Consider the following 12560-nt stretch of genomic DNA (forward strand, 5'->3'; position numbering starts at 1 on the left):
AAAACAATCCACTGTTGTGTAACCATCTTCTCACAGGTAGTGGAAATTGAAGTTTGTCTCCATCCTTGGAGGTTTTCAAGACCAGACAGGATAAGATCCTGAGTAAAAGTTTCAAGGTCTTGCTTTGACTCTTTCCCTTCAAGTTTTCAAAATGATTTTGGCACTAGAACATTGTGCCTCAAACCAAGAACATGGAGGGAGAACAGTTGGGCTGGGAGTAGTACTTAGAAAACAGAGAAGTTAAATCTGTAATTAAATGAGTGACTTCTTAGAATTTCTAATAAAAAAATTAACCAGATCTTCAAACGGAAGCCTAAACTGAAGGTTGTGATGTATCCCACTAATTTGCTTCTGTTTTTCTTCCTGAAGTCTCAAATGCCACAGCATGGCAGTGTCACATGCTTTTCTCCTGGAAATGAGCTTGTACTCTGTGTATTAAACCCTGCTGTCAGTCTGTATGTGCTGATGTGCTGCTCATTTGTGCCTGTGTTTGCAGCTGTTCTGTCTTACAGAGATTTGATAGTTCATTCTGCTCTCACTCAGAGTAAGGAGAACTTCAGAGCAGGGTCCTTGAAGGAGCATTGGTTTGCTCTAGTTAGTGACTCAAGAGTTGTTTGGTGGGGGATTTTGGGGTTTGTTAGGGAGTTCTTGGTGGTTTTTTTTCCACTGGATGAGATTATTCCATCCCCTTCAGTGTTTCTGAAACAGAAACTGTGGCTGAGGTAGAGAAACTCTAGTTGCCTGGGATGAGTTCATGTACCCATTTTGAATGAATAGTCCTAACTGACTAGAGGAGAGAAAGCCAGGAACACACTGTCCTTCAAAACTGATTCCCTGGCTTTAAATAATTTATTTCTTCCTTTCTGACCAACATAGATTGGGGGTTTTTTGTTTTCTATTTTGTATTATTGTTGCTCATCACGTCCCAAAGCCAAGTTAATGGGGTGTTAAGGCACTCCTGTAGCTGTTCTATCAACACCATGGGCATTTTCCCCTCTCCCCTTTATTTATGGGATGATGTAAAATGGAGAACTGTACCTCAAGGTGGGCACTGTGTTGGTTTATGACCTCCCCAAATGTTGTCTGTCTCTCCATAGGTGCCTGATCTCTACCAGCTAACACAGCCCTGAAGGGATGCACAGCCAGGCCTGTGAGACACTGCAGGACTTACCTTCAACTCGCAGCTGAAAAAGGGAAGTTTCAATTCGAGAAAGCACCTCTGGTTTTTTTATTACCCTGCAAAAGTCAAGTGTATTGCAAAGTGTGAATGCTCAGGTCCACCTCTTCCCCATGGGCAAGAGCCTCTCTCTTTGTTTCAGAAGGCTTCTCTCTCCAGAAGACTCCATGAGGCAGAAGAAGTTTTGAATTAGTCTAAAGCCAACTAAGCCATAAGAAGTAATCACAGAGATTTGGGGATCTGAAATAACTGAGAGCTTTTTTTGGAGCTGTTTTCCTTGAAACAGACATTTGAACGTGCAGTTTTAAGCTTAAGCAAAAATAAAACTGAGTGCGTATGTCTGATTTGTAAAATTTAATGGGCATACCACGAGTTCTCCATATAGTGTTATATTCTGTGATCTGTCTCTGTGTGCCTAAATACATGTACGAGTACAGATCACATGTACAGGCACACAAACTCGGCGACAGGTCACTGAAATCCAGCAGGAAAACCGAAGAGAAACATGAAGTTGCTCAGTATCAGCTGCTTTGACGGTTTCAGATATTTACTCTTGTATTGACAAGGCACTCGCCACTGGGTGGCACATCTGACCCGGTGGTGTGTTAGGGAGGGGTGGTGCCCACGGAGCGTGTCCTGCTCTGACCTTCACAGAGAATGTTCCGTGAGAGGTTTGTCCTGGCCATAAGATCTGCAGACGGAGAGATCAGAAGGAAAAGAATCGAACATATCAAGCCCCTAGTAAATACCTTCTCAGAAGGGAGTTGTTCTCATGCCTTTAACTCAGGTGAAGTATATGATGATCAGGGAGAACTTGAAGTTCAGCTTTGCAACTGGAGACATCTGGAGAGAGCTTTCTTTGGACGCTAAGGAAAAACTCAGAAGTCACCATCCCTATCAGGAGACTATCAGGATTCATTCCAGGACTGGAATTTCACGTTTTGGCTGTGGGATTTCTTTCCTTTCCTTCTGGATGTGAAGACCTAGCAAGGGCCTGGTCTTGGAGCAGGCTGAGCTAGTAGAGAATCCTGTGGGATGTCCTGGCTTTGGTGTGGCCTCCACCTTTGTGCCGTGCTGCTGGAGTGTATGCCTACATGCACACTTGTGTTGCCTTTCTTTCTTTTCTGTGCTGGCAGCTGTTGAATGTTGGTTTTTATGTTTAAGAAATATATATTGAAGTGCCAAATAAATGTTTAAGTATCTGGAATTGTCTGCTGCCTGCCCTTGGCCTCTCTTCCGTGCATCAGTAGCTGTGTGTCTCTACTTTGTGTCCCTTGGAGTTCAGGAGGAATCACAAGAATGACAGGAACTGTGACAAAGACTAGATTGTGGAGTAATTATTTCTGCAGATATGGTCCTGTGGTCCTTGGGCACCTGTAGCAAAGTCATTGAGTAGTTTAGAAATTTCACAAACACGTGAAGGCTGAGTTTGCCAAAAATCTGTACATTAAACACAGAAGGACTTTCACCTTGTTGTTAGTCAGTTGTCCACATATTTCAAACAGAAAACAAGGAGACTAACTCTTGCTAATAGAGAAAAGCTCCCTGCATCTACTTCTCTCACCAGTGAATGAAGGGAACTCAGCAGTGGTTTTGTGAAAGGGATGCACGTTTGAATTCCTTTGTGGCCCCAGTGCTCTGCTTCCTCCTGGAGCTGCTCCACTCCAGCCAGCTGCACTTGCAGCATTTGTCTGTGTGAACCATTCATTCTTGTTTCAAGGGAAGCATACAGCAGTAAATGACATTTAGCTCAAATCTGTCACTTTTGTAGCAGAGCTTGTGTAGTCCCCTTGGGTGGCCGAAGCTCTGCTAAGCTGAATAAATTCTGTGTATAAGGAGGAGTCATTTTGGGTTTGAAGTCATGGCTTGTCATTAATCTTTCTAATTTGTGTTCTCCTATACTGTCCCCCTGAATTAGTTTCCTACTGCAAGTTAAGCTCTTACTCTTCTGCCTCTCTATTAAGAAACCCATATCTGTACACATACATGCATCCCCTTACCATACAGATTTCTTTTTAAAGTTGAAAGGTGCTCACCAAATTTCATAGCTCTCCGTTGCTTGTTGGCTGGCTTGTGTGGTTTTACTTGCAGCAAATGGATCTCAGCACTATATTTCCTGCCTTCTCTGCCAAGGTTTACAGATTGCAAGGTTTGCAGAGGCCTCAGTTTTCTGTCGTGATTGTGTTTAATCAAGGAGGTTGTTTCAGGCTGCCTATTACAAATATACAGACTGAAGATTACAGGAAGCATCCTGACAAAATAGAAACTGCTTGTAGTTCCAGCACTCAAATTTCCACAATTTCTCTGTACAATGGCAGAATAATGGCACGTGAATTCTCAGTGGACTCTTCTGTGGCACAGCACAGGGACTGGTCTGGTTACTCTAAGTTTATTTAACATCTTTGCATCCTTTTGTAGTCAAAGGCTAGACTGAGGAGGCTGATCTGTGATGTCTGAGCTGTTTTCAGAGTTCAGTCCTAACCAGTGATGGCTGCCTAGAGCATACCTCTGCCTTGCTTTATTCTTGAGGTTTACCACTTGGCCTACAGGCATTTACCATTTGTTTCTTACTCATATGCTCCACAAACCTTGTGCATACCCTTTTTACCTGGATAATTAGAACTCTTGTACAGTGACCTATATAATTCTTGAAAGTGTAATAGATGGCATTGGGTGGTTTGGAATCTTGAGGCAGAAATTTATCCTTCCTCCACACTTTACTAGAAGCAGGACTCCTTTAGCTTTTGTGGCTTGTGTAACTAAGCTGTCACCCGCTGATTTGTTGGTTATGCTTTATGAAGCAACAGGACAAAATTTAAAGGCTGAAACTTAAAAGCAAAACACTGGCTCCCTCAGAGCTCCGTGAGTCTTATCCAATCTGCCTTTCCTCCTTATTGGATTAAATGGAGAATGGAATTGAAATGGCTTTTTCTCTGGCCATCTGCCTCTGCAGGCTCTCCTGGCACACAAGGAGCTTGAATGAATTAGCAAAGAAATAGCCAATGTCTGCTTAAAGACAGCACCTCCTTAAGCTCTGCCAGAAATAGAAACTTGAGTCACTCTTATTCTCTTATTCATTGACACCCTTTAGCCCTTTGCATTTTATAGACTCTGATGGCTAAAGGGAAAGAATAAAGCTCTGGCTTCTATTTTTAGCTCCCAGGAGTTATTCAGCCCCATATGCACTTTATGGATGGACTCCTCCAGCCTTCTTATGGAGTCATTTCTGGCTTTGTGTTCACGTAGCTCTTGGTGTGTAACATAAAAACAGGGCAATGTGGTGATACCTCAGAACCTGCAGATCAGCAGCTCACGTGCAGGTTCTGAGCAGGTGGGAGATGGGGAAAGTAAAGTACAAATAATCTCTCTTTACATGACCAGACTTTGTTACCTGCTTGCAGCTTTCCTAAACTAAAGCTAGGTAATTACACTCAAAGTTTACCTGAGAGCTACCAGGTAAGTACAGTGTCAACACTGAGCAATGTCAGTTGGATCTGTAAAATACAGGACTAGAAGTAACACTTTCCCTCTGTGATTGTATTTGCTATTTAACACAGCTGTGGTCTTTCCTGGATGAACTCCTGTAAGTCCAACACCTAATCTCGACTTCAGAATGTCTTTTCAATGAAGTAACTTAATTATCTTTCCTGTTAAATTATAAAACTTATTTTTATTTTGAGTTTTTCTTTCTTCATTCCAGCCATGGGATTTTGGCATTCTTGTATCTACTAGTATGAAGCACTTAACAGTTCTCTTCCCCATGTAACTGCTTACAGGTTGTGACTGAAGGTTCATTTATTCAGCGGATGTAGTTGTTGATAAGTCAGAGCTTTTATTCTGAAGTATATTTTATGCCTTTTATCTGAACTCTGTACAATTTCTTATTTTATTTTCAATTATGGTATTTTAACTGGTAACAGTTACTCCAGCAGTGGTCACACCAGTTAAAACCAGTATAAAATAACATCTTCCTCTTTGGTGATTTTCCTCATTACAAACTGAGGACCACAGTGGCCCCTTGGCACCTGTACTCTACTGAAAGCCCATTTTCAGGTAATTATCAGTGATTACTAAACAAACTGCTTTTTTTCTATGATAATCCTCCATCCTGTGTGAGGATTTGGAAGGGGGATGAAATGGTCAGCAATGCAGAAAGGTTTGTTAGACTCAGTGATGTAACATTTGCCAGGCACTGCAAGACAAGGACGTGGATATTCCAAGGAGTGGTCCAGGTTCTGGGCACTGCAGTAAGAGATGCACATCGTTGGATTTGCCTCACTATGAAGATCTCTGATCTCTGCTTGCACTTCCTGTTGCCCCTGACTTGGATGTGGTTTCTGCCTTGCAGGCTGACAGCTGAAGAGGTGGAATCTCTGGAGTCAGAGACAGCCAACCGCTGGCAAGGAGTCTGCCTTAGCAGAGCATCTCCCACCCCGCCAGAGTCTGCAGCCACTGTGAAGTCACTGATAAAGTCATTTGACTTGGGATGCTCAGGTATTTGAACACTGTGTCTTGCATTAAAAAAAATTTCTAGCAGTGAGCAGGTGACTGCTTCTTGCTTCTGAATGGATGTTTTCTGTCAGTGCTTGGTACGTAAATACTCTCTCGGGGGTGTCACTACGCTGTGGTTCCCTGTTCTGACGAGATAGTTGGGTTTGAAATCCTAGTGTTTCCATGTCTTTTCCTTGCAGGTAGCACTGGACAAAATATCACAGTTCACAAGGTCCCCAGGAGCCCTCTCAGTGGAATTCCAGTGAGGACAGCCCCAGCAGCTGCTGTGTCCCCAATGCAGGTACAATCCTTTCCATCCTCATAGTTTTAAAAGAGGTGGACACAGTGTTGCTCCAACGTGACCTGGTTTCAGCACTGACAGGAGGAAGGGGAAACCCATCTGTTTGTTTGCTGTGAAACATCAAATGCTGTAGCACTAACAAAAAGGATCAAAGTGAGTTTGTCTTGACCTCAGCTTAGAGGTCTCAGTGGACGGATGTGAACTCTTTGGGATACAATTCTGAACTTTTATCACCCTTGACCAGAAAACAGGTTTCAGTTATTGGGAGTGAGTTACAAGGAACATCACATTAAACTAAGGAGCTGGCACATGAGTTGAGAGAAATGGGATAGTGAGTTTCTTTCTGACATACGATTCAGGGTGCTGGGAACAGAGTTAGGATTAGGAACAAGCATCCTTACTTCTGGTTTGTGACACTAGGTTGTGTTTAACAAGAGAAAAAAATAGTGCAAATAGAAGTGGGAAATAGTTCAGAGACCAGTATATTACCAGCTAAAAATACTGTCCCTTTGTCCTTTTATTTTTCACAGTTATTTCTCCAGCTCTAGGTACAGCTGATACCCTGATGAAAGGTTTCTGTATCCCTTCACCTGCTTTGTGATCTTGAGATGGCAGAAATTTCTTCTTTCTGCTCTCCTATTTAAGCTTGATGGCAAGTATTTTTTTAGTAATCTTTTGCACCTTTATTTCACAGAGACATTCTGTTTATAACAATGCCAAGCCAGCCAGCAAGGGCATTGCCAGACATGCAGATCTGTCAGACCTTCCTCTTGCAGGTAAGTTGTAGTAAATATATAGATGTCACCTCTTTTTATCAGCTAAAGCTTGTCATTAACTCTTGGCCTCTGCCAGGATATTTTTCCTCTTCTCATATGGTCAAAGAAAACATGAAAAAGGGTCTTCAGTGTCTTTGTTTTAGAGAGCTTATTAATTTTGTTGTGTTTGCATTCGCATCTTGATCATAACTAAAAAATAGCTGATTTATTGTGGTTTGCCAACACAAACTTGCCTTCTTTATTCCAAAGTATCCATGGCACCTCTCTAATCCATGCTGTGGAACTGGAGAGGACTGGATTTTGCTCAACATGTATGTATCTGGAACAAGTCCAGAGCACTGTCTTTTGAGGCTTTATTTGTTTTTAAATTGAGCTTCATTTGAAATACATCAAACATTTCAAATACCAATGTGAGTGTTTTAGGACCAGTCATATTTGGGCTTGAAATAGTTTGTTTTGAGAGTTCTCAAGAGATGAGTTTGTTTTTATTTCACACTTTGCTTTTGTTCTCTTGTCATTTAATATTCTTTTCTACCAGTGTTTGTTTCCCATTTTCTCTAGGGCCCTTTATTTTGATTATCTACTCCTGATGTAGTTGCTGCATTGGAATCAAAACTATTAACAACAGATTCTTGAATTTTTAAGGACAGATGAAATATTATATTCCTGTAGTTAAACTGCAGGGAGGGACAAAAAATATCCATTGCAATTTCTTCATTGGTAGGCTGGGTTTTCTGCAGTAGTTTGCTAATAGAGAAGTTAGAACCTCTGTTCATTTTTAGACTCTTCAGATATTTTTCTAAGATTCCCCTTCTGTCACTAAAAGGTGGAGGAGAACAGCAAAACAGGTTACAGGGTAGGTGGCAGCATAAACAAGTAACATCTTGTCCATGCTTTTGGTTTCTCCTGCAGGAGTAAATGCTAAGCAAGCAGAAATGTCTTCTTCTATCTAGTGGAATGGCCAGAGTTTACTTACTTGTATCAGTTGGTTTCCAGAAAGTGTCTTGCATGAAAATATGCAATGATCCCAAACAGAATATAGGACTTTTCTAATCTCTACCCATCCACTGCAGCGTGAAGTGATCTGTCAACTGTGTAATATCCTGACAGTCCTTAACAGTAAATATCCCACTTCAGGCCATGGATAATTTCTCTTATTACCTCTGGACAGTTGTTCTGTGAAAATTTGTTGAAATGAACAGATACTTTATTAGCCATTGTATGGTAAAAATTAATGGTTGCTTATTTAGCAAGTTCCTGTATTTACAGCTTCTCTTTGTACCTGGGTTTAATTTAGTTTCAATAATCCATAGCAAAGGCTTACTCACTGTAAAGTTGTAATAGCTCTGGTTCCAATCTAAATAATCCTAGAAGGCAGTTGATCCAAGCCCTGTGCAAACAACACTGAATTAAAAATCATCCCCAAGGAAATTCAGAGTGAAGTAGTCTCCATAATAATAATCTTCTGGCTGATTCCATCTGACCAGTATCACAGCAGGGTTCTGTGATGTCCTTAATGTGACCCAAATGTTACATAGTTGGAGAGGAGAATGGATTACTTCACCCAGAGAGCTGGTTGTGATCTTTTCACTTAGAGTCAAAGGTTTACTGGTTCCATGCTGGACTTTCTAGCACCCAGAAATAAGTCAGAGGAGGCTGAAGCTGAGGTAAGAAGGAATTCACACCTCTAGGTGATGTGGCATTAATTGATAATTATAGGGAGTTAGCCAGAAAGGAGGAGAAAAAGTTGTGTTCCACATGCAATTAATTTCTGATAACATGATATGCAAGCCATAGTCCTGGCCTGTTATATCACCTCATGTACTGATATGCAGTTATTTAATTTCTATAATCTCTTTGGCTTCTCTTCAAAAACCTATCAGTATTGGATTCTCTGGCTACTAATTTTGTTGGTTTTCTTTTATGTGTCTGAAAATTTGTATGCACTTATATGTGTGTGTGTGTACACATATATAAATATATATCTTAACTGCATGATATAAAAATAAATAATATGTGTAATAAAATATAGGTGCATCTGCTGTGAATATATTAAGACTTCCCAAAGTTCTGTCAGAGGGGGTGCCATGTATCATGTGGTAATAAGTGCCTTTTCCTGCTGCCTTGAGCTGGGTTGTATTCAGGAGACAAGGAGCTTTCTTTTTACAGTTCTGCTAATGGCAGAAAAGAAAGTACTGTACTAGGGCTGGTCAGTCCTCTGGTGAAGATATCTGGTGATCAGCTTTTGAACCTTTCAGACTGTAGATTTTGGTATTTCCCTTCATTCACCTGGGGCCCCTACCCCCCAGCAGGAGTATCAATCACAGGAAACCAGGCAGCTTGGACTGTTGAAATCATCAAAGCCATTCCTTGTTGTGATCACCTCTAATCTGCTCAAGGTTTCCTAGCCCCATGTGTGTTTAATGAACAAATGAGTACATTTGTTTAGAATCAAAACAACAGACTGCATATTGTGTGCTGGGTGGCAGGACAGTGATTAATCAAATTCCTCAGGCTGTGAACTGACAGCTTTTTCTTTTAATTCCCACAGACCTTCTGAAGGGGAGAACTGAAGAGCTGAAACCAGACCATTACCTCCGCAAAAGCCCCTCCCTGGAATCCCTGAGCAAACCCCCCATGGCCTTCAGCAGCAGGATGCTTACCTCTACCCCCAGCAGCTTGAAACCCCAAAGCAAACTCAGGTAGAGCTCCAGTTTCCTGGGAAAAAAATAGCACATTGGAAAGACTGACAGCATTACCTGGCCCCAGGATGAATGTTTTAATCTGGAGGACCCCGGTCTCCAGTGCAGTCCCTGCTGGCTGGCCTGTCCAGTTTGGAATTTCCAGACTGAGTGAGATCCAGATATCAAAATTCAGATTGTAATAACCACAGTTATCTGTAAGATGAGCAATCACAGTGGAAATGAGGATGACAAGCTTTCAGTTGCATGCAAGAATTCCATCCTGTGTACAGGATAATGAGGTCAGCCCTCATTATCCTACTGTAGCTTTGCATGTCATGGTGAGTTAAAAACCAAAAGCTCTGAGGGCTGAAGGAAATTGGACACATAATTTGCTTCTCTCCTGAGAAAAAAAGCATATATATTTTCCTCTGATCTCCACCATTATTTCCACCAGTAGAGTGGAGACGAGGCGGGTGTTTTGATTGCTGGCCTTTAACTGTCCTCAGGGCCTTGAACTGCAATACAGCTTCATTTTTCATTTTATTCAACAACTCGTTCTGCAGCAGCTCAGCTGGGTGTGAATTTGCTGTTACAGATCCTTTTAGATAGTTTCTTTTAATTCTACACCCTAAATCCTAGTTTTTCATATGTAAAACAAAGAGGTTACTTGAAAATTTTGTAAGTAAAGCTGATGAAATTAATAACAGAAATGCTGGGTACAGATATTACTTACACACTGGTAAAAAATGAGATTTCAAGCACATTTATTGTCTTCTCCCTTTTGCTTCCCTGGTTTAGTGTGGAGAGAAAGGACCCCCTGGCAGCCCTGGCTCGGGAATATGGGGGTTCCAAGAGGAATGCTTTGTTGAAATGGTGCCAAAAGAAGACTGAAGGTTACCAGGTAAGGGAATAGGTACATTTTTACTTTAATCTGAGAAGTGATTAATCACTTTCCAATAGGTGTGCAGGAAGCAATGTCACTTCAAAGAAATATGTATATTACAGCCAGTTGATTTTTGTTTACTTCTACTGGGTATTTCCATCCTCTTCCTTCAGATTTGTTTAGCACTGCAGTCCCCAATATTGCATTGTCAAAAGTAATTTGTATACAACCCCCAAAATATTTACTGCATCAGAGGTTGTTGATGGTGAGAAACAGAGTGTATGTGCACAGCAGCTTCAATTTGGCATCAGTTTTTGAAATTACATTCTAATATTTTTTCTACAGGCCTCTCTCATCAGTACACTACCATGTAAGTTTTTATTTTGGTCCTTTTTCTGCAAGACCAAAGACATATTTCATTGTGTGGCCTTGACCAAGTGAAGTTTGCAGCTTGATTTTACAAAGCAAGCTTTGACTGCTTGAGACTGTCTCATTTCTTTGCAGAGTGATTTTCACAGGGATAATCATTTGTCCAGGTCTTGCATGGCCATTGCTGTGTTCTCTGGCCAGTGTTGGTGTGCAGTTAAATTAGGCCTTTGATTCTGCAAAGAAGGCAATTACAGACAATATTCCATCCTGGGATAGATGCTGGGTGTGCAGGATAGTCCTGGTTTGATATAGTGTTGGGATTTTTCTTTCTTAAGAATAATATTGTTTGTTACTTGGAGCAGAAGACAAAAGCAGTTTTCACCACATGATATGCACCCTGGAGCAAGTCTTTAATAAAAGCAGAGTCCATCTTTTAAAGTAAATAATGAAATATTTTTTTCTTCACAACCAACTCTTTATGAAGCATTAGCTGCAGGGTGCAGGAGTTTGGGAGAAAAGACAGCAGCTGTCCCTTTTAGTAAACTGATCTATGTGAAAGTTTCACTAATTTCTTAGCACTGGTTTGTTCATCTGATTTGCAGCAAGGTTTCATAGAAGGACAACGATCAGAGAAAGCTCCTGACTTCAGACACACCTTAGAAAGAATAAAGCCAGGGTTAGTGTTTAGTCTGAAAGGCTACAGTGCTGTCCCCTGAAATTGTATGTTCTGTGCTGTGTTGGTTTATTTTATATCTCATCTACTACATTTCTCCTGGTCTTGGATATGAAGGTGTGAGGGAACATTCCCATCCAATCCTCAGAAAACAATTAATGAAATACAACTTTTCCAAGTCTAACTTCTGTTAAACCCATCTCCTGAGTAACACTTTCTCCTAGTAGTTTTTCCCTTTTCTGTTTGAAATGACACATATGATGAGCTCCCTTAACTCTTAAATCAGTTTAGCTCTAATGAGTTTGCTGTTAGAAGTGTTCTCTGAGCATCAGCCTGTAGGTCCACTTTCTCTGATTTACACTCAAGTTGGACTAAATGTATTGCTTTTAGAAATTATATGGCTTTGAAAATAGAGAGGCCTGTCTCGATTCTGTAGGTACAAACCTGGCACCAAGAGTGGCAAGTATTTCCTCAGGGATAGAATAAAACAGAGTTGTGTTTTCCTGTGCAGAACCCACGCAGTGGAGCTCCCTGTGCCTGGGACAGCAGGCCACCCAGGAGGGATGCAAGGCAGTCTGGGTCTATTTGTTTTTCCTCAAGTATCGGTCTCTGGAGGAAAGTGTGTCCATGCTTTGGAGGAGGGTGGAAGTCTTTGCTTCTTAGAGGGCTGCTGGAGTGTTGTTGCTACGTGAGTGTCCAGCTGATGTTTCAGAAAAAGCTTTGTCGTTTTGGTTCCTGCTCTGGTGATGCTCTTGTTCTGTTCGTGGCTGTTCTCTGTTGTGAGTTGTCAGCAGTGTTTGAGAACAAGCAGGTGGAGCCCTGAAAAACTCTGTGTAATCCAGGAGAGTCTGAGCAGTTCAGATTGTGATGTGATGGGGGCCTTATTACCCAGAGTGTAGGTGTAAGATCTCAGGACAGAAATTAAAGTCAGATGAACCAAAGGACAGTCACAGTATTGATTTATGGTGAGAGTTTTCCCTCTCTACCTTCACTGCTTCATTTGGAGGCATTCCCTCTTGGGCATTCTTCCTCAGATTCTCATTCCCGCTGCACTCTTTGCAGTGCATTCACTAACTCCTCTTGAACTTGCCTTTCCCAGACCCTTGCACTCTCACAATAAGGCTGATGTGAAGCTCCACAGGGAGTTTTTATCATTCTTGAGTACAAGAACTGGAATGGAGTAAAGAACGTCATCCTCCTTCCTGC

At 41.5% G+C, this 12560-nt stretch overlaps 1 protein-coding gene across 7 annotated transcripts in view; it reads left to right on the top strand.

Moving 5' to 3' along the window:
• Nucleotides 1-12560, top strand: part of SPECC1 (sperm antigen with calponin homology and coiled-coil domains 1) — a 92271-nt gene that overhangs the window by 61436 nt on the left and 18275 nt on the right. For 5 of the 7 annotated variants that reach the window (XM_032707399.1, XM_032707400.1, XM_032707402.1 and 2 more), the window contains 5 exons: nt 5526-5671; nt 5869-5969; nt 6664-6745; nt 9297-9447; nt 10228-10330. In XM_032707399.1, coding sequence (XP_032563290.1) covers nt 5526-5671; nt 5869-5969; nt 6664-6745; nt 9297-9447; nt 10228-10330 — 583 coding nt within the window. Of the gene's footprint in view, nt 1-1097; nt 2424-5525; nt 5672-5868; nt 5970-6663; nt 6746-9296; nt 9448-10227; nt 10331-12560 lie in introns of those variants that run through there. The other 2 variants (XM_032707404.1, XM_032707405.1) reach the window with 1 other exon arrangement.

This window comes from Chiroxiphia lanceolata, chromosome 20, assembly GCF_009829145.1.
Source record: "Chiroxiphia lanceolata isolate bChiLan1 chromosome 20, bChiLan1.pri, whole genome shotgun sequence".
Lineage (NCBI taxonomy): Eukaryota > Metazoa > Chordata > Aves > Passeriformes > Pipridae > Chiroxiphia > Chiroxiphia lanceolata.